General features: G+C 38.2%; 1 protein-coding gene across 3 annotated transcripts; it reads left to right on the forward strand.

The window, feature by feature from the left end:
- Positions 1 to 7,848: 7,848 nt before the first annotated feature.
- On the forward strand, positions 7,849 to 21,964 carry Commd6 (COMM domain containing 6). 3 transcript variants are annotated; one of them, XM_013516579.1, is made up of 4 exons: positions 7,849 to 7,956; positions 8,046 to 8,057; positions 10,330 to 10,482; positions 20,836 to 21,964. In XM_013516579.1, the coding sequence occupies exons 1-4, from the start codon at positions 7,852 to 7,854 to the stop codon at positions 21,016 to 21,018; spliced, it is 453 nt and encodes a 150-aa protein (XP_013372033.1). In that variant the 5' UTR covers positions 7,849 to 7,851; the 3' UTR covers positions 21,019 to 21,964. The 3 variants fall into 3 exon arrangements, with proteins under 3 accessions (XP_013372033.1, XP_005374234.2, XP_013372032.1); XM_005374177.2 differs by lacking the exon at positions 20,836 to 21,964 and adding an exon at positions 12,681 to 12,969 and having other exon boundaries at positions 7,855 to 7,956; XM_013516578.1 differs by lacking the exons at positions 7,849 to 7,956; positions 8,046 to 8,057; positions 10,330 to 10,482 and adding an exon at positions 12,740 to 13,381.
- Positions 21,965 to 22,494: the final 530 nt, after the last annotated feature.

The following is a 22,494-nucleotide window of genomic DNA, read 5'->3' on the forward strand; positions in this document are numbered from 1 at the left end:
AGAAAAACGGACTGAATCCACAGAGCGCTCCCCCTCGAGCTTGGACTCTCCCTAGCCAACCCCCAGCGCTTGCATTCTACGCATGCGCCACGTGCTTGCCGGGGACCGCGTGGTCGCCAGCGACCTTCTATTCTTGCAGTGTTTCCCATTGACGCGAGGGGGCGCGCCGCTCTGAGTTCTATTCTGTGAGGGAGAGACCAGGTCTCTAACCCCAGCAGAAAGCGCATAATCCAGAGGAGGACACTTTGAGTAATGGCCCTGTTGCTCCTTTGTAAGGGCGAGAAAGTGATACGTTGGCCTTATCTACTGTCTCAGAATAGGATATCAATATTTGTGTATATAATCTGCTAGCCAAAAACTGTAGGTTACTTACAGTGTGCTGCACTGGGGCACAATGCTAAGTTCACTATAGAGTAGCAAAGGTGGACGCGATGGTAAGTGTGGTGTGTATGTGGTAGTGGTGCCATGAGGTACACTGGACCTACAGCAGAAGCACAGCTGAGGGGGAAGAGAGTATCGAGAAAGCTTTCTGGAGATTGTGGATTTCTGACTAAACCCTTCAGAGACTATGGATGGTAGTCAGGTAGAGATCAGGATGCTCCATAGAGGGGAAAATGCACGGTGGCCACATATCCTAAAAGAATAAAGAACAGGACTAGAAGTGATGCTAAGGAGGTGAGCAGCTGCAACCCCAAGGAGACATCTGTGATTGGTCCTGAAAACACCAGGGAACCGCTGAAGAAGTGTAAGCAGCATTTTAAATGTCTCTTCTTTAGAAAGACAGCTCCAACACCTTATCAAAAGGCTGTCAGTTTGAGAGGGTCCTTCAGCAAGACAGTACATGCTAAGACATATTCGCCTTGCTGTGTGGTCCTATGTCTCGGCAAAATCCAATGGTGTGAGAGCTATCTATGGCAGATAAAAATACTATGTGGGGTCTTAGGAAAGCCCTAATAGGAGATTCATAGTGTAGAATGGTTCTGGAGCAGGGCCCCTCCTCTGACAGCAAGCCATTTGAAATTGCACTCTGGAGCCTTTTGGGCAGAACCGTCATCTTCCAGTAATTTGCCAGAAAGATGAACCCAGGAAAGAGGAGAGGAACCTGGTATATGTTCTCTAAGCCTTTTAGAAAACATGGTGCTGTTCCTTGGCCACATATGTGAACCTACAAAAGGATTATATCGTAGACATCAAGGGAATGAACACTATTCAAAAAAGAATGTCACACAAATGTTACCGTGGCAAAACTGGAAGAGTCTACAGTAATGACCAGCATGCTGTTGGCATTGTTGTAAATAAGACAAAGCCAAGAGACTTCCCAAAAAACTAAATATATAAGCACTCTATAGTCAAAATGTGTCAAGAGAAGTGATCAGAAAAAGAAGAAAGCTGAAGAGAAAGGTACCAGGTTAACTGAAGCCCACCTCCCTTGCCCCTTTGTGAGTGCCGAAGGGAAGGAGCCAGAGCTGCTGGAACCCATTCCCTATGAATTCATGGCATAAGCTCAGGATGTCATTTTGCCTTTCAGCACCTAATGAGTGGCAGAGGCATTCTAGGCCTTGGGCATAATAACCAAGACTGCCTAAAAATGAAACAAACAAACAAAATTTGAAAAAGGTCCTGAATTGTACAGATAGTTTTCTTAATTGAACAGGTATGTGGTGCCTTCACCTCAAACAGATCAATACTTGGAGCAGATTCCAGAGTCTTTCTGTGCCCAGTTAGTACAGTCTTTATGCTTTATATTCAGGGTTTTTCTTGCTGAAAGATGTGTGGTATTGTGCAGATGTATACCCAAATGGCTAAATACTTATGAAATGTTTATACTGGCTTGAAGATCCTCTAAATCACCATAGGAAAAGCAGTATTAAAAGTGAATGGAAGGAAACCTATGGTACTACAGGTAAATTGTTTAAAGCACCCTAAAAAATTAGCCCCTGGAATGCCACTTGTCCCTACTTCTGATTGAGAACCTGACTTTGCAACTCAAGTGATTATGCAAGTGATAAAGATGCTTATCATGATGTGGACATTGCCAAATTTACCAAGTCACAGTATTGAATGCATCAATCTATCAGATACAGAAGCAGGAGCCAAGAAATTGGAAATGCTACTAAGGTAGAACAGTAGCCAAAAGAACATGAGTGGGACAGTTGGAAGTTGCCCAAGAAAGGCAAGTTCAGCATAATACAATTATCTTTTTCCCACTATGTACTCTTTTCCTGAATTTTCTTTTCTGGGTGCTGTGTAGTAATAGTCATCCTACTTAGAGGTGAGATTTATAGAGTCATCACTGACAATTCCTTTTCATCAAAGGGATAATCCCATAGAACAATATGTCTTTCATCTATGTCTGCTTCTCCATCTCCATGACTGTAGCCTTAATTCTCTTAATTCTAAGCATTTCTCTTTGGAATTGTTCCACACTATTGACAAATCATGTTTCTGCATATTTGCTATGCTATTAATTCTTGATAATTTATTGAGCAATAATATGTCTTTCACCTTAGAGAGGTTGTCCTAGCATGCCCCAGAATTTTGGAACTAAACACACTTTACAAATATACCAGATGTCCAGTCTTTGTACAGTTTAACTTCCACCTGCAAGCAGGGATATACCTGCCATGCTATGAAGGGCAATGCTTCTCAGACTTGAATGTGCACATAAATACCTGAAGAAATCTGAAGTGCGGATTTTGATTCAGTAAGGCTGAGATAGGGCTCAAGATTTGGCAACGTTAGACTTGACTTTTTTTTTGTCTTTTTGAGACAGAATCTCGCTATGCAGTTCAGGCTGGCCTTGAGCTCACTTTGTAGCCCAGGCTGGTCTTGAACTTGCAAAGATCTTCCTGCTTCAGCCTTCCAAGTGCTGGGATTACAGGCATGGGTCACCATGCCTGGCTTAGACTTGATTTTTAAACTCTATCCACAGCCTTTGCCATATAACTTTTTCTACCGGAGAACAAAGTTCTGGCCATCCTAATTATTTCTGGATTTTGCATTTCCAGTTTTCCTATTTGCTAGCATTTATTTGAAGCTCCTACATCAACACTTGCAGAGTTTTTGCAGCCATTAACAGACATGGCCAAGAGTAGCAAAAATATTTCTGTTCCCAGCTGAGGGTGAACAAGGCAGTGTTCTGCCTTCTTGTTTCAGCTTTGGTACTGGAAACAGATGTCCCTTTTGCAACGTATTTAGTACTACTTCTCTCCCATGTTTGTGCTTTTTATGGGTAATTTCACTATTTTAAAGTGGCCTGCAAGCATAGTGGTCAAGTGACACCTACTGTTCATAAGTTCTAAACTAATGTACCTCATAAAGAAAAGAAGTGTATTTAGATAAACTTTACTGAGGCTTTTAATTATAGTGCTGTTAGCTATAGTTCAGTGTCAATGAATGAATGATATATATCAAGTCTTTAAAGAGAAATGTACATAAAACAAGCTATTGATTAACTAATGAAAAGTTTTGACCAGAAGCTCACAGAAACCTAACCTGCAGTTTCCTCTTAATGGCAACTTTAGAGACTATCAACTCAAAGATTGTGCGCCCTGATATTTTTGTATGCATAACATGACAGGAGAAAATTCTATTGTATACCCTTTTAAAATTTTAAAGTAAATATAATAGCATACCTATGCATAATTTCAGAGTGGCATGCCACTTGTTTATATCCACAGTAAAATACTGATAATTGCCAAAGACATCACGATTTACCAGCATTATCTTGACATACTTTGAGTTTTTAAGTAGCTGATAAATCATAGATCTTTTGAAGTTCAATAGTTTATACTGAAATACAGCGTTTTTTACTAATCAATATTTGATGTCTTCATAAGAGTACTTGTGACTCAAAAACTGATCTCTCATCCTTATAAATTTTTCTCTTGTTTTCTGAGGGATTTGGTGACTTTTTTCAAACTTAGACTGACTGAAATAAGCTATACTTTTGCTTGATTGACTGTTAGAAATTGGGGTGAGTTAAGTTTAACAAAGTTTATTTGAGCAAGAAAAAATTTCTAAACCAATTATGGTCCAGAATGCCCCACACCATCACCTATGCAGGTTATATTTATAGACAGAAAGATGGAAGTGACATTAAAAACAACATGACTGGCTACAGTTGGCATTTGCCTTCTAGGTGCATGTGTGATGAGGCATTTACAGTACATGTACATAGCCTAATCAGTTGGCAACCTGTAGCTGACTGAGATTCAACTGCTTGATTATAAGAGTATACTCCCCTAAGTTAGGTGACAGCCTTTTAACACATTAAACTGGGGTACAATGTATACAGCCACTTTGGGTCAATCATTTAATCAAGTATGGAGACAGATTGAGGTCAAACTTAACTGAGTTTAACACTACTTGAGACTATTTTTAAAGGAATTGTAAATTATTTGTATTATTTGCAAGAAAATATGGAATTGTAATCATTCCTCTAATAACCCATATTTCCCTCACCAATACAAATTTAAAATTTGTTCTCAGTTCACACCTATTCCCACAACTGATAACCTTTAGTTATGCTAAATAACAGTTATTTTCTTAAAGACATTTTAAATGGTAATTAAACATAATAAGTATAGAGCCTGCAGGACCCATAACTTAATAGAGGTTCTGAAAGATCTCTGACCCAAGTTCATGCATACACCTGCAAAAACAACTGAATCACAACTGGTGCTCGGGGAGCCATCATTGGAAGAAGACATCTGATACAATATGCAGTATGATTTCTGAGATGTTTAATGTGAAAAAAGGGCTTAAGAATTGATGAAGTTCAGTATTTGTTCAGCACCTTCCTTAAGATTGTCATCCAGACCAGGGAACTTTCCAACTTCAGACCCCATCCAGCTGTAGAAATAAATCTTTGTACACTGTGACTTATTCATGACACACTGTCTTGATAGTGAGTACACTATTTTGTATTACATATCTTAATAGGACTATGTCCAAGCTGTCTTCCTACTGTATATGTATTTATGTTGTCATCTACCTTGATCGGCTGTTCCACTGCTAAACTACCATCAATTATGTATCCTTTTGCAACACTTAAAAGCACACCAAAGCCTTGCATAATTTGGGCTCATCTGGCTCAGTATGAAATACTATTTCTCCCCACTTGATGAAAAATTATGACTACCATATTCTAGCTGTATTTCCATAAGCCAGGCACTTAACCTATTTCAGTCATATTTTAAAAAAAAAAGACTCAGGAAATGGTTTTTAAGCTAAAGGTTGAAAACTATTTCTTCCAGTTATCAGATAATTAACACAATTATCATATATTAATTGTCCAAGAGCAACATGTGACACCTGGAACATGTGAAACCTTCTGAATGCATTTTCACAGAGTTTCTGATAGTTTGTTGTTTTCTTTGTTTGTGTTGTTTTTAATGTGGGAGTAGTCCAGATTTGGCCCAAAGGCTTAGAATTTGAACTTCTGTTTTAAGCTCCAAAACTCCTATGTTAGAATTGGTGATCATGCCTATTCCTGATTCTGCACCTTTGCTTATGACTGCTGCCCATTGATAACCACCACCATCCTGCCACTGTCTTGGCCACCACAACACACACTAGCATTCATATTCTTAAATGACTAGAGTACTCATACAACGCTAAATTAACAGAAAGGGGGTGAGAAGCATTTCAGCAGGCACACTAGAAATCTGGAGTTCCTCTGGAGCTCTTTGAAATTATATTGCTGTCTGTAAATTAAGTCAGATTGAGGTTTTACCTGTTAGCTAGGTGATATTGCTTGACATTCTTGAACTTCAGTTTTCTCATCCTTAAAGTGGAGAGGCTGTATGATATCTTTAATTTATCTTTAAGGACTGAATATCATGATAACAAGAGTAGCTAGGATTTTTTCAGCACTTACTATGCTCAGGAATTTTGCTATGTACTTTGTGTATATGATCTGATTTATGCTGTAATTAAAACCTCACAATACAAATATTAATGTTAATAGCCCCACATTTACAGACAATAGGCTAATTATTCCTAAGTGACACAAACGAGTGGTAGAAAAGAGAGACTTTGATTTGGGCCTACATAACTATATCCTCTACTGTATTAGTTTCTTACTGCTACTGTAATAAATCACCACAGATTTTGGTGGCTTAAAACAACTCAAAAGTATTTTCTGACAATCTGAAAGTCAGAACTCTGAGATGGATCCCAATCTGCTACAATCAAAATGTTGACAGGGCTGTGATCCTTCTGGAATGTAGATAGAAGTCCATTTTCTTTCCTATTGGTTTCTCAGAAAACTCTCTGCCTTCTTTGGCCTTTGGTCCCAGTCTATGTCCCAAGCCAGCAAAGGCTGGCTGAATCTTTCTCACATGGTATTATTCTGACATATGCTCTAATTCTAATTAGTCTGGTTTCATCTTCCACATTTAAGGATGCTTGTTATTACTCACTTGAGTAATCCAGGAATATCTTTTAAGGTCAGTAGACAGCAATCTTCATTCCCCCATGCCATGCAATGTGACATATACATAGATTCTGGGAATCTTAGGAAGTAGACAGTATAATGTAGCATAGTAAGTATGTTTAATGAGCATTTATTGGTTTTGTTTCCCTAGCATCTTTTCATCTAAGTTGTGTTGCCTCACTTTCATCTCTATCTCTTACAGGTATATTTTTACCCCTGTTGCTGCTAGTGCTTTTACCAGTCACATAATTCTATCCCTTACAGACATATCAGGAGATGGAGTGAAAATAGGAAAGCAACAACCTAGACCCGGTATTGGTTCGAGGGGTGTGCACATGACTGTGGCAGGTTAATCAGTCTTCCTCTGACAATTGAGATTGAAGGGCAGCTTCCTCTATCCCCAACAATCATGAGCCATAACGAGGTGACCCCAAGACGCTGGTAGTCATGTGTCTAGACGCACGCACTCCTCCCCCAACAACACATGGAAAAGCCTAACAGAACAGAGCAAACAGACGATCTCGAAGTTTAACCACAGACCGTGATTGGATTCGGCTTTTAAGCGGGGCAGACAATTTTTAAGAATATTCTAGAAAAGAATGGCAAATGTTAATGCCCAAGTATTAGATAACTGTATTTTATCAACGGTAAAGTTCTGACTTGTGGCTATTTAGGAGCATTTCTTTCTTAGAGGATAGGATACATATTCAAGTATTAGAAGTATTCTTATTACTATGCATGTAGACATTGAAAAAAAGAAATGTGGAAAACGTAGACAGTTTTTCAATCTTGATAAAGGGAATTGAGATGTTCATTGAACTACTTTTGAAACTTTTATGAGAAGATTTTCAGGTTTTCCAAAATACAAAGTTGGCAGTGAAAAAAAATCACTCGATTCTGTGGAATGCACTTGAGATAAATAAGAGAGAAGAGGGCTGAGAAGGTATTGCTGTAGTCAAGTTGAAGATTGGAGTAAGATGGTGTCAGCGGAGACAAGGCATCTTCCCTTCTTTCCCACACACAGCTAGATGAGTTCATCGTATAACTATAGCTCTCACAGGCATCTCCCTCTCAGGACAAAAACGCCCAGTAGCAGTTGTTGCTGTTTTCAAATTTGCTACTAGCGCCGTCACATATTTGCGCTTGCGCTCGAGCCGAGTCCTGGCCTCCAAACTGGGAGCGCCCCATCTACAGTTTAAGATAGGGGAGGCAGCGTCCTAAATTTAACTATTCCTTCCCTTCGTAAGGTATCTTCCAAGATTTCTGACTTTTCTCCTATATTAGTATAACTGGCACTGAGTATTTCTTTAGAATTGATGTATAATTGGGACAAAAGCTGAGGTACTTAAAGATATTTGTTTCCCTTCTGCCCCTCCCGTCTGCCCCGTGCGCTGGGCCACCAGAGGCCGGAAATGGAAGCGGAAGCGGAAGTGTTGTCTAGGGAGCTCTTCCGAGCCTGGACTAGTGCCATGGAGGGACCTGGCTCTAGGGAGCCGATGTTGGATGCTAAATCCGAGGTAAGTCCCTGTTGAGAAGGAGAAGGGGCATCAGGACTCTCGTTCCTGAAAGGTCTTTCCCTAATCTGTGCTTTCTGCTTCCGTTTCAGGTCACCGACCAGGTGAGTCAGAGGCCGCCCCGCCCTGTCTCCAGCCCACCGCCTCTAGACCAGGGCGGGCGGCAGCGCCCGGCCCGCCTCCCTCGGCTGGAGGACGGTGCAGCTGTGAGCCTTGCCCAGGTTTTCCATTTCATTACCGGTATTCGCGAGCCCGAGACTTTCAGCCCTCATCGCTGTATTGCACCTTCCCCTTTGCACCCGAAATGGTGGCCCCTGCCGCTGTAATTTCAGCTCTCCGCCTACCCTAGCCCCTAGTACAGACCGTATGGTTTTTTGTTGATTAGGTACCTTTATTCGAAGATGAGAATACATTATTTTTGAATGTGGTGGACATACAAGAAATTATTAAAATTTGCAGAGATAGCGCTGCAGACTTTTCTTGCTCTTTAAGAGTTGTTTTGAAAATGGACTGTACCTTTTTAACCCAGCAGAGAACATACTTTTTATGCTGTGAATAAGAATTTAACTTAATTAAGTATATCTTAGTCTCCTTTCTTGTTTCAAGTGTTTTTGCAGCTATTTTTAGGTAAGTAATTTAAAACTCACCTTTAGGAAGAATCCTAAAGCTAGAATATTTTAGGTTAAGAGTTATGCAGATTCATACAAAATACAAGAGTGCTAAGGTAAAAAGTAAGAATACCGAGGCTGAAAGAGGTGCCCATTGACTTCTTGCTGTCTCCAAACTCATCTTGCTGCTGCTTTGAGGATTCTGAGAGGTAGAACTCAGAGATAGTAGTCAGTTACTTTGCCCTGAGTTACCAGTTAGTGCATTTTTATTCATTCTCACTCAAAGCATTTTGTCTGTTTACTTACAAGGTACAATCACAAAACACAGTGAATGTTTAAATTTTTAAAATTTGTTAAAGTAAAAGACGTATTGCCAATTATCTCCCTCAAAATACTTCTTGCTTGGAATACACTTATCTTTTTTGCTATTTTCTAAAGCAGTTCTGGAAGACCTCTTTCCTGTCTTTAATTGTGCCTTCATGGCTGCTTTGATGTCCTGAATCAACTCAAAGGGTTTTCCTTTTGTGATCATGCTGATTTTTGGGAAGAGCCAAAAATTGCAGGCTGCCAGATCTAGGTAAATAAAGTGGATTAGAACACACTGTAATGTTTTTATTTGACAGAACTGCTGTAAATGTTTTAAATTGTTTTTTTGTAGTTCAAACACAGAGTGGGAATATATTTAAACAAGATCACACAACATTAAGAAATAAATTACAACCTATCTTGCAATAAATCTAACAAAAGATGTTTTAAACCTTTATGAAGAAAATTATAAAAAGCAACCAATTTCTAGTTTCTGGCCCAGCTTATAAGGCACTTGAAAGTTATTGCTTCGTCCTAACGAGAACTGAACAGACTAAAAGATCAATTGTTAGACCTGTCAAAAAATGAGATCACGTGGTAACGTTAGTTTGGCAGCAAAGGGTATCTGTCAACCAGCAAGTATTTTTTTAAATGCCTGAACCAGACACATCCTTAAGCTTTGGAAATGAGAGAATTCTTGTACCCACAGATTTAAGTTTTAGAAGAGCTGCATTTATCCAGTCCTGTTTTATGCGGTGACAGCATTGAACAGTCACTGCCTGAAACTGAAAAGTATTGAGGCAGCTAGTAAACATGTACTCTTTGGAGTCAAACAGACTTCAGCTTTTATTGTCATTCCAGAAGTGTGTGACCTTGTGCATATTACCTTAACTCTCTGACGTTGAGATTTGTCATCTGCAAAATGGAAATAATAACCTATAATGTGATGATGATTCAGGGAGGCATTTAATGCATGTAAACTGCATAACACATGACATAATCACCTGACATGCACGTATCATGAAGACTGATGAAATCTAAGACGGCCTTCTGCTAATGTAAAGGTTGAGGGTGAGGTGCATGGTGAGGAAGGAAACAGGAATGGCTCTTACGTGTGCCTCAACCAACTATGATCACTTAGCCCATCTTCCTTCCCTTCCAGTATTTTGGGATGTGCAATGGGAAAAGGCATGTAGAACAGGAAGGTGAGGTAAAAGATATTTCAGAGCATTTGGAATCCTCTGAAGTGCCAGAGCAAAATTTAAGCTTATTGAAAATAGTGCTGTCACATTCTCTACTTCCATTATATACCTGACACTCACTCTCACTCTCCATATATACATTTTGTTTACTATTATCAGCATTGAACTAAAAGTCAAGTGTAAGGTAGTAAAGTTGAATATATATCTGCATTCAAGGCAATGGTATTACTAATGTTTTGTTTTTTGTTGTTTTATTAAAGCTTATAGATTTGCAGTGGAAACTGGGTATGGCTGTGAGCTCGGACAGTTGCAGATCTCTAAAATATCCTTATGTTGCGGTGATGTTAAAAGTGGCAGATCATTCAGGTCACGTAAAGAACAAATCTTTTGAAATGACAATTCCACAGTTTCAGGTTTGTAGTTTAACTCATTGAATTTTAGTACATTTTTCTATAACTGCTTCTTAGAAAACTGCATAAAAATCTTTTAAAGAGAAAATTTTCATTGTTTTTACTTGCAAGTTGATGTATTTTACATGTGTTTGTACACACAAAAGATGGAAACTTGTTCTATTTTCGATCTTTTTTTGGTACCTGGAATCAAACTCATGACCTCAGGCTTGCCAAGCAAATGCTTAAGCCCCTGAGCTATATCCCTGACCCCTGTTTTATTTTCAGTAAAATATGAATTTGTGTACTGTGGCGTTTGGTTGCTTTAACAGTTGTCTGAGGGTATTTTCATCTTCTCCCACGGATATTGCATTTAACTTACTCTTTTTCCTTTAGGTGTTGTAATCAATACTGATAAGCTAAATGAATCTTTTCTTTCAGTAGTGTTGACTCTGTTTCCTGAGTAATGTTTACAAAATGCACATCAGACTGACTGTACCTGTTGACTAGTTTTATTAGCTAGGAGTTTAAATAACTTAATAGTTTATGTTTAGAGTTATGTTTTTTATATTATCATTTTACCACTTTTTTGGTAACATTTTATCACTTTTTTGTAACCAAGGAAGAAAAAAAGGGAGGGAATAAATCAGATTTTCTTTTGAATGTACATCCCAGGAGGTGTGGGTGTTTTTTTGTGTGTGTGTTTTTGAGACAGGGTCTCACTATGCAGTTCAAGCTGGCCTTGAGTTTACTTTGTAGCCCAAGCTGGTCTCAAACTCGCAATTGTCCTTCTGCCTCAGCCTCTCAAGTGCTGGGATTACAAACTTGCACCACCACAGCCGGCTACCCCAGGAGGTGTTTTGTTATTATCTAATTCAACTGGCCTATACATGTTGCTTTTGTTAGTTCTAAACCCTTCAGCCTATGAATAGAAAGGAATTCCTAACAGCAGTTAGTACTCAGGGAAAAGTTGGATACTCTAATAAATGCAAACATCGTGAATAAATGAAAATAAAAAGTGGATTATTTGTAAAACTAACTAAAAACATAATTAAGCTTTTTTTAAAAAAAGGCTTCTCATATACCATTATATCATAATATTTGAACGCTACATTTTAAGGCATTTCTTTACCTTTGATTTCTTTCTTTGAAAACATCTTTGCTTTAAAACAAAAATAATGATCATAAAATAATGTTGATTATTGTTTTTGGAAGGAATTAGGATTTGGGGAAAATGGAATAAATATAGTATGTTGTGATACATAAGTAGCCTTCAACTGAATATAAAGACCAAATCAATTTAAAAAGAAGATACAGATCTCAGTCCTTTTTTGTAACTTGCAACTGCTGGTCTACTTCTTATCATTCTTTGCAGCATTCATGCTTTCTGATTTCCACCTCTAGAAAAAGTTTTTTCTTATAGGAAAAAATATAAATGGGCAATCTTTTTTTCCCCAGCGTTATTGTATAATTGACAAAAATTCTGTATTTTCAAGGTGTGCAATGAGATGATTAGATAAAAGTATATGTTATAATGATAACTACAACCAAACACATTCATTGTCACATATAGTTTGTGTGTGTGTGGGGTAAGGACATTTAAAATCTTCCAGCAATTTCAAATAATACACTATTAATTATAAGCTCCATATTGTACCTCAGATTCTCAGAACTTTTATAACTGAAAGTCTTATAACTTTTGATCAACATTTCCCCATTTTTCCCACTCCCAATTCCTGACAGTCACCATTCTACTCTTCTGTTGCCTCTGTTCATTGTTTTTTTTTTTTTTTAACAATACTGGGGGGTTGACCCCAGGGCCTTGAAATTGAGCTATATCCCTAGCCCATTCTTTAAAATTTTGAGATGGAATCTCACTGAGTCACTAAGTTGCGCAAGATCAGCTCAACTTGCTGTCCACCTGCCTCAGCCTCCCAGTGCTGGAGTTAAAGGTTTGTACCAATACATTTGACTTCTGATGTGATGTTAAAAAGGAATTTTCTCACGTGCTTGAAAAGGTTTACTCATGAGCTAATTACCTGGTTCTACTGTAATATTTTTGTTCATAGTACCAAATAGCACCTCTTTGTTTCTCATAGCAACTTTTAGTAGTTAAGGGTGTAGCAAGAGAACAATGTGTTACATGGTACCTGGTCAGTATAATTAAGGGACTACTTTATCCTCTAAAAGCAAAAGTTAATATTTTTCCCCTTTCTTTCTAGAATTTCTATAGGCAATTCAAGGAAATTGCTGCTGTTATTGAAACTGTGTGAAAACTGATTACTTGGATTGATAAACTGCTATCATTTTAAAATGATGGATTTCACCTGCAAAAGAACTGCACTTTCATTTTTCCATTTTTAAGAAGTAATTTAAAAATCAGATAAGCAGGAATTAGTGGTGATTGATGCACAGCTTTGCAAATGTACTACAAATGACTGAACTGAACAACTTTAAAGGATGTATTTTGTATGTGGATTATGTCCTAATAAAAAAAAATCAGACAATTGAGTGATATTGAAGACAACTGCTTAAGTCAGGGTTTTCAAGGGAATGTGTTTCATACAGGACACATAATATATAGGATTATTTTATGGTATTTACCCAAAAAGTCAAATGCAGGAGTGCAAATAATCTGTCCGCACACTAAGAGACCCAAAAAATCCAGCTGAGGGCCTGGATCCCATGGCACTGTGCTGCATGAGTCCAGCTAAAGACCTAGAGCTCATGGCAATGTTCTCCACAAGTCCAGCTGGAGGCCTGGAGCCCATGACAATGTCTCATGGAAGTCTGTATCAACAGTCTACACTGGGAAAAAGCCCAAAGGTCAGTGGTGGAAGCTGGAAGGTCTGCACCAGCGAGATGGAGGATCTGTGCCAGCAGGCTGAGGGTTCTGCACCAGAGCCAGGAAGCAATGCTCAAAGTAATTTCCATATTTTATTATGTGGAGAGGGGAGATTTAGAGCAAAAGTGTTGTTAAGCATTCTTACTCTGTTGGTAGAAATAGGAACTGTTAGGATTTTTTGCCAAGTTAAGGACCAGAGCTCCCCCAAAGTGAACCACAGCCATGCTCAGCAACAGCAAGGACCTGAGCTCCCACCATGGGAACAGCTGAGTTCATATCAGGAAACCAGCGTGACAAGCTTCTCCAGGAGAATCAACAGTACAACATCTTCCCTCCAGTTCTCTTTCTATGCTGTTGGCAATAATCCTCATGTGGGCCTTCCATACCCAGAACCACGCTGCCTCAGTTCAGCTGGGTGTTGCAAGCTGACCATTCGTTAATCTACAACAGTTCAGTTTTATGTACTTATTACAATAATAGTCTGAAAATTTATTGGTAATACCCAGTTTATAAACAAAATTTTATATAGAGTCCTGTAAATATGCATGTCAGAAAAACAATGATTGTAGTCACTACAAATTTAATTTTAATATTCACTTATAAAGCAATTAATGAAGTTTTTCTCAAACCTTTGGAATCAGTTTAAGATTGACGATTGTGGGCTGGGGATATATCTCCGGGGCACAAGTTCCTGCATGGCAAGCGAAAGGTCCAGAGTTTGATTTCCAGTACGGGTGGGGCGGGGGTGAAGAGGGATAATTGACCATTGGGTTCTTAAAGTACATTAACAGTGGTGTCTGTTAATTGTGGAAGTCCACTGCTGGGAATCTTCGGTGTTTGCAGCACAAAGCAGAACATCACTTGGAAGCCCCGGTACACACCATGTGTGCCATCGCATGCCTCTAAAGTGTGTGCAGTGAGATAAATGCAGCTGACTTTCTCCACTTTTAATTTTCACATGTGTATTTCACATGGGTGGAAGTTAAACTAGAATCTTTAGGCAGGAATTTGGTTGATTTAATGTCCATACTTTGTCATCTAGAGGGAAGATTTAGAAGAGCAAGAATGTTGCTAAGCATTCTTACTCTGTTGATAGAAACAGGAAATACTATGGTTTTTTGCAAAGTAGCTACACACATACATGGAAATTTTACAGTCTAGAAGTTTTAGTCCAAGAGTATATCCTTTACAAGTACAAATGTGTAAAAACATTTAGCATGTGTTGTTTAATGTGCATCCATTTCTTTTAAGCACCCAGGAAGACTATTTCCAAGATGTCTTTGCAGTTAGAGTAGAACTACAGGATTCGGTGTAAGCCAGTGAGATCTTGGTAGACGTGCTAAGTCATAGCCAGTCTTGACCATTAGTCATATCTTGCCATCTGCCAAGGTCTGTCCTATCCTTAGTGTAGAAATGAAGAACTCTGTAAAATAATCAAAAGGTGGATCATTGAAATTACTACTGGAAGCAAATTCCCCACAAGAGTATGACTTGCACTGAATACAAGTGAGCTGGACACCAATGTTTATTATGAACTGGTGAGATTATTGAGTTTGTTACTCAACAAACATATTTAAGGGAACATAAATTGAGTAGCATACAATGCGTGTGTGGAGATCCTTGTGCATTTCCAGTTGCAAAAACAGATACCTGTCAATATGGAAATGGTTGAAAATTTTGGTATACCATACAGATAGAAGCAGGATATTTTCCTCTCAAATATTTTCAATACATATGTTTTATAAAATGATGCAAGAATGCATTCATATATTCATTGAATAGGTAAAAAAGGTATGGAAGCACACACTAGTTTGTAAACTGGTAGGGAGGGGGAAACGAAAGTTTGAAGTTCTTAATGTATTAAAAAAACTGATAGTTTTAAAAAAACACTGGAAAATAGGCGAAAATTTTTGTTTTTAAGTTTTGAAATGTTAGCTGGGCTTGGTGGCGCACGCCTATAATCCCAGCACTTGGGAAGCTGAGGCAGGAGGATCATTGCGAGTTCGAGACTATCCTCGGCTACAAAGTGAGCTCAAGGCCAGCCTGAACTGCATAGCAAGACCCTGACTCAAAAAGGCCAAAAAAAAAAAAAAAAAAAATTTTTTTTTGGAAAGTTCTTAAAATATAGTTTTATTTTAAAGAAACAAATGTATAGTGTTTATGAAACAGAATTTCTTACGAGATACTTCCTAACTGGTATACACAAACCCTAAATTCTACATCACACTTAAGTCCTGGCTGTGCTATAGAAACTGACTCAGCTAGTTTTAACATTTTGGCTGAGAAGTCAAGGAAACTTTATTTCTTCCTCTTCTATTCTCCATATTAAAAACTCACCCTCCTCACTCCTGTCAGCATTTCTGCTGGTCTCCTCACCCTCCTCACTCCTGTCAGCATTTCTGCTGGTCTCCTGTGTGAGTATGCTTTCTTTTTTGTTGTCAGCTAGGCAGCACACTTCCATGGAGTCAGAATCTGCCAGCAGCTATCCACCTGTGTATTCTGGTTCTCACCAGCTTGATGCATGAGCTGACTGCCCATTTGTGTTTAATTGCTACAGACGTGCTCCTGCCCACCCTATGAATAGGCGGGCACCTGATTGTTTCTAGAATTAGGGGAACCAAAGTCCTCATCTCTTTTTCATCTGTAGTATACTAGCCTCCTTTTACTTTTGGAAATAACAGAAACTTCTGCCTTTTAAACTCTGCAAGGTCCCTCTACCCCCCACTCACCTCAGTTTAACATCTTTCCTCTTTGCATTTCTAGGTATAAGGTCATATGTAAAAGACCAGAGTTAGCCGCTGGCTTAAAAACTTGGTGATAGATTTGAAATAACTGTGTGCATCTTTTAAATTTAAAAACAAAATTTTTCATGATATAGTTTTATACTGTTTTCATTGCAAATATCTGCTTTTGCTTTTTAAAAGCTTAAAATCAGCTCACTGGGCTGGCCTAGGAATTGACCACTGTTTATATCAGTCCCCCACTACAAATGTATTTATTATGTATCAGAAAGATACCAATTTTATAAAGGGAAAATTAATATTTCTGTAGAAAATGTGTCTCACATTTTAAACATTAGACTAAATATAAATTTTTGTTTGGGTTTTTTTTTTTTTTTTTGGTTTTTCTCCAGTACCGGGAACCGAACTCACGACCTTGCGCTTGCCAGGCAGGCGCTTTGCCGCTGAGCTAAATCCCCAGCCCAATATAAATTTTTGGAAAACTCTCGAGTTGAAAAATGTATTACTGAACCTTTTGTTTTTAAATGTAAATTACCCCTTAGTTCATCAAGCAACATCCAAGTATTCTTCATATATTCTACCATGATAAACTTAACATAAACATCAGATTTACTTGGCGAGTCATGTTTCTTCAAAAAGGATTGAAATCAACATTGGTTCATTAAGGCTGATTGGTGCCTTATTTTTTAAAAAGTTCTTAAGCAGAATTATCTCAAAAAGTATTTTGAACTTGACATTTTTAAACAATCTTTTAGAGGTTTTAGATTTATAGAAAGATTGTATAGATAATTTCTCTATGTCCCATACCCCGTTTTCTATATTATAGTATTGATATCTTGGGGCTGGGGATTTAGCTCAGCAGCACAGCTCCTGCCTGGCAAGTGCAAGGTTGTGAGTTCGATTCCCAGTACTAGGGGAAAAAAAAAGTATTGATATCTTACGTGGTACATTTTTTTTATAATTAATGAACCAGTATTGATATATGTATTAAATTTGTTTTACCTAATATCCTTTTTCTATTGTAGACCCATCTAGGAAAGCACGTTACATCTCCTTCAATTTCTCTTGACTTTGTCAGTTTCTCAGATTTCATGTCTTTTGCTAACTCAGTTCTGATGAGTACTGGGTAGGTATACTGTAGGATGCCCTCAACTGGAATTTGTTGTTTATATAGGTTGGGGCTATGGGGTTCAGGGAGGAAGATCACAAAGGTAAGGGCCATTGCTTTTTTACATTCTCTAGGTTTAGATCATACAGCTTTATAGTTTAGATCTCAAATGTCCCCCAAACTTTTCATGTGTGTGGAAGGTGATTGGATCATGGGGGCACCAGTAGGTTCTTCCACTGATGAATAGCTAAATGTACTGTTAAGAGGTGGGGCCTGAGTAGTCTTTTTCCCTGGTTTCCCCTTTTGTTCTCTGCTTCCTGGCCACCATGATCTTATAGCAGAAAATGCTGTTCCCCCAGCCAGAATACTTCATTTGCCCATGGACAATTCCTGCTGCAGTTCCAGTTGCTTCTGTTTCTTAGAAATGGCTGGTCACTATGATGCCTATTGTAGGAGCCAAAGAAAGCCAAGTACTCTACCTCTGTACCTCCCCTTTAGACCCCATAAAAACCTCCCTCTCTGAGCCTTCAGGGCCTGACATTTTGAGGGACAATTGATTCCCTGTCAGTGCCCATCTGACATTAAATGAATCTACCCCCAAATCCTGGGTGTTGTTTGGTGTTTCTGTTTGCCGTAGCAATCTGAGAAGCTTTCCTCTGCTTGGGCCCTTCCACCATGCCATTTCTGCTTTGGAGCCGGTCCACCGTGGACTGAAATGTCTGAAACTGTGAGCCAAAATAAACTTCATATTTACATTCTGGATGTTGAGTATTTTGTCCCAGCAAGGAGAAAGTGATTAAGACAGTTACAGAGCAGCAACATGATTCGTGACATGCTGACCTTGATAACCTCCCAGAAATAGTGTTTGTCAGGTCTCCACTGTATAATTACTGTTTTTTTTTTTTTTTCAACATAATGGTGAATACATGTGTCTGTATATAGACACTTACTTAAAAAATAAAGAATAAGAAGCAAAATTGTGGCTAGTGGTTACCATAACGCTATAAGGTAGGCAGAAGATGTGGGCAGGATAGAAGAGGAGCCCATAGTAGATATAAATTACTTGTAATGTTCAAGTCTTTTGGTAGGATGATGGTTTTGTGGTATTTATTACATCATTAAGTAAAAATAAATTTATAAAATATGAGGGCTATGTTTAGACAATGATGAAAATAAGGTCCATGATTAAATAATCCAGTATCCAGTTCTGTGCTTCTGAAGTTAAAACTACAAAACTAAGTATTATAATTAAGGGGATCCAGTGGGTCTATACAGTGTCTGGGGTATAGCTGTGTAAGACAAGAAACTCAGGGAGGCCAAATGGTCTTGCCTCAGGACCAATAATCCAGTCTCACCATTATGGCTTGTGTTTAGATGTTCCCCTGAAGCCTCATGTGGTTGTAGGTGGGGATTTTTCAGAGGTGGCTGGATTTAGAGTATGTGACAGCTAGAATTGATTCATGGTGCAATGCTAGAATTAAAGAGTGCTGGGATGAAGAATTATCTAAGGGTGGGTAGCCTGGATAAAATATAAAGGACAGAAAGAGTTGTGGTTGTCCCTTGTTGCTTTTGCTGTCTTTTATGTGCAATGAACTCTCTTCCCTCTGCAAAGCCCCTCTGCCATGTGCCACTCTTTCTTGGAGCCAGCCAACTATACACTGAAACCTCCATGAACTGTAAGCCAAATAAACTTTTCCTTCTTTAACTTTGGGTGTTGGGGATTTTGTCTCAGCAGTGAAAAAAGTAACTAAGACACTCATCAAATTTGGTGAAGATTGGTACATGCCTCAAGATTTCTATTTATTAATTTATACTGAAAAATACAATGACCAACTAGACTATAATGGTTGTACTTTATTCAGTCACTCATTAAATATTTATTGAACATGTCCTACGTGCCAAACACTTTGGTAATCATTTGGGGTAGATATGGTGAAATAAAAATTTCATAGAATTTATTATCTATTGGGAAAATCAAACATTTAATAATTTATAATAATGGAGATAGGTTGATCAGCCTATTAACTTCTTTTGTACATCATGGTAGGATGGAAATCTTATCCATCTTGAATACTGAGCAAATTGAGTTAGCTACATACATTGGCCAAGAAGTCTTCACCATGCATCCTTTCAGAATTTCATTGTTGCTATGGATAAGTGACTGCTGGGTTTACCAACTTTCTTTCTGCAAATGGGAGATTTACTTGTATTGTATTATCTTGTGTCCCTGCTCCACAAGTGTTCATTGAGTTGTAAGTGATGGGCAGATACACTGATTTTTAGTTCCTTGATTGGTGTATTAAAAGGATCTATGTTTGGGTTTGTTGTTGTTGAGGTATTCTTGCAATATAGCCCAAGCTGAGCTTGAACTTGTGATCTCCTGCCTCAGCCTCCTGAGTGCTAAGATTAGAGTCATGCATGACTATGCCCAGTTGTACATTTGGATATGATGGAAACAACTGTACATCAAATGGAAAACCTGAACTTTGATGTGGTATTTTCCATGTGTTTGCTACATGGAAAGAGGGATGTCATGGATATTTTGGAGGCCAGAGTATAGTCTGGCAGAAATGGCCAGCTGCTTTTTCAGTTGGAAAATATTGATAACAACTCCTAAGTGTTGCTGTAAAAATTTAATGTTTCATGTAAAACATAAGAAACACTGAAAATAAGTTAACGTTCCTTGAGGGACGCATGTCTGAAGAATGTTCAATGAACATGAAATCAGAGAATGAGGAATTATGTGAGCCTCTTGCTGCCATCTGAATAACAAAAATATGTATCTACCCCACTTGCCCATGTATACCTGCCAACAGGCCAGTTTAATCTGTCTTATACTTTGTAGTGCTGTATTGCCTTTTTCTCAGATTTTGGCTCTCATTTTCTAATATTAACTGCTTTCTTTTTTCTCCCCAGACACATTATAGTTCATTACTCACTTCTTTCTTCTTCCTGTATGACTCATCTGAAAAGTTTATGGGAGTAATACACACAAAGTTAGAAAAATATTGAAAAAATGAGGATACATTAAACATATCAGTAGGAAAATAGAATATACAAGATGAGCTCAGTGCAGAAAAATATATGCATAAGGTAACCATTCTCTACAGTGGATTTTGTTGGATTGCAAATTTGAGTTTTTGAAACTTAAAAAAGTACCTCAAACATTTTTAGAGTCACTGTAGAGTGAAAGCAAAGATATGGCTCAAAATAAGCGTAATTTATTGAAGGAAGTGTTATGAATTTTGCTCGTGGGCTCTGCCTAATATAGTAGGTACTCTATAGTGGGTCAGACATTATCATGAACAATATTCTGACACCAGATAAGAGTTTATCAATGATTCCTAACATTGACTACAATGTAATCAAAATCAGAAGTTATAATTAAAACTAGTAAAAATCCTTGAGTTATAATGATTAGGGAATCTCTAAATTTTATTAGTAATGCTTTTACATACCATTTCTTATGTTGGCATGCAAACTAATCCTTAAGTGATTCTTTTTAAAAATAGAGGAATATGTTGGAGGTCTGCAATAGCTGGTTGTGTCAACCTGAATAAGTAATGCCCAACTAAATTGGCTCAGCATAGTTCTGGGTGTGGAAGACCCACCCTAGGGAGGATTAGTGCCAGAATGCTATAAAGGGGAAACAGAGAAGGAAAGATTGTTTCTGTTTTCTGCAGAGGAGCTCATCTGTTCCTTCACCATGGACATCGGTCCTGGTTCCAATGCACTCATCAGCTTGCAGCACCGGTCTGTCAACCTTCTGGTGCAGACCCTTCAGCCTCCTGATAAGACTCACACCGGAAACTACACGGACCTTCAGATCTTCAACTGGATCCTTCAGATCCCCAGTGTGCGGATAGCCCTTCTGCACTCTTCCACACCTGACTCTGTGGACTGCTGTTGTAAGCTAGTCTTGTAAATTCTTGTATATTTGTATATTTTGTATTATATCTGTTTCTCTAGTAAGCACTGACTGATACAAGGTCCTTAAACTGAGATCAGTGTCAGTTTTGGTGTTTCATTAGTAGAGGTCTTGGGACTCAGCATATAGTCCTGTTCATGGCCATGAGTATCATTTATTACAGTGAAAGAATACAAATCAGGTTCAGTGAAAGGAAAAGGCCCAGTCAGAAGTCAAATAGAGATGAGATGCAGGCTTCGATGAGTCCTCTCAGAAGGGTTACAAAGAACACACATTACTTAATTCTTTGAGCTGTAAGTTGTGTTGAGATTTTTGAAATTTGCAAACCACATTTGTTAGAGATTCAGCTTCTTTCTTGGGGGCTGGTCATATAGCCACATTGTGCCCAGTGTGTACCCAAATTTTAGACTCTCAGAAAACCAGATGTTTACTTAAATTATATTTTTTATACAAACAGTTTAGGGACAGTGAGACACTGACATTAGTGAAAATTTTGAACCTTTTAGAAATCAAAATTTCCAGAAGCAAGCCAAGGACCAACTTTGTAAGCAGACATTTTCAAGGATAAGTAGTCAGAACTGTTGTTCTGTCTCTGTGCTGTTAACTCTTCAGTACAGGGACAATTAAATGATTAAACTTGGAGGTACTTGGTATATACTTTCCAAAGAAATTAATTACCTAAATTACTATACCTGATTTTGTGCTATTATGTTAATACTTCATTAATTTGAATTAATGATGCTAAGCCCATACACTACTATATGAGCTTAGATTATATACTACTATACTTCTCAAGAACTTCAGAATTAAACATTAAAAATTTTCAACTTTGAATAAGATACTGGTTATGTGTGCCATCAATTAAATGAAATTTTAATATTTCATGTGACGTTGTCAAACGAATGTCATGATTTTACTAGGGCCCACATATTGTTATTTGTGTGTGTGTGTGTGTGTGTGTGTGTGTGTGTTCGTTCCTGGTAATAAGGCCTCACACATAGAGTAAACACTATTTCCGAACTACCCCCAGCTCCTAGGACCTGTATTTATTGAGGGAGACAGATATTGCAGCTGCTGATTTAACTACCATTTCATAGCACACAAAAATACTGAGTATAATGGATTACATATCGTGATGGACTTGATCTTGATTTATGTTCTCTTGAATTGCAAGTGCTCTCGGGGAAAGAAGCTATTAATCTTAGGCTGGTTATTATTTCAGCATAAGAAGAACATTTATTAAAGAAAAGCACTTTCAGGTCTTACTGTATTTCACATTCCTATGCCAAAGGAAAGGGCAAAATTATTTATTATGCAATTAAAGAACTGTTATTATCAAGAAAATAACTGCAGGATGTAGGGAGCTTCCAGATTCTTAGCCAGATGACTCAGGCAACAAGTCTGAGGAATTCAG

This window comes from Chinchilla lanigera, unplaced genomic scaffold, assembly GCF_000276665.1.
Source record: "Chinchilla lanigera isolate Chin_1 unplaced genomic scaffold, ChiLan1.0 scaffold00003, whole genome shotgun sequence".
Classification (NCBI taxonomy): domain Eukaryota; kingdom Metazoa; phylum Chordata; class Mammalia; order Rodentia; family Chinchillidae; genus Chinchilla; species Chinchilla lanigera.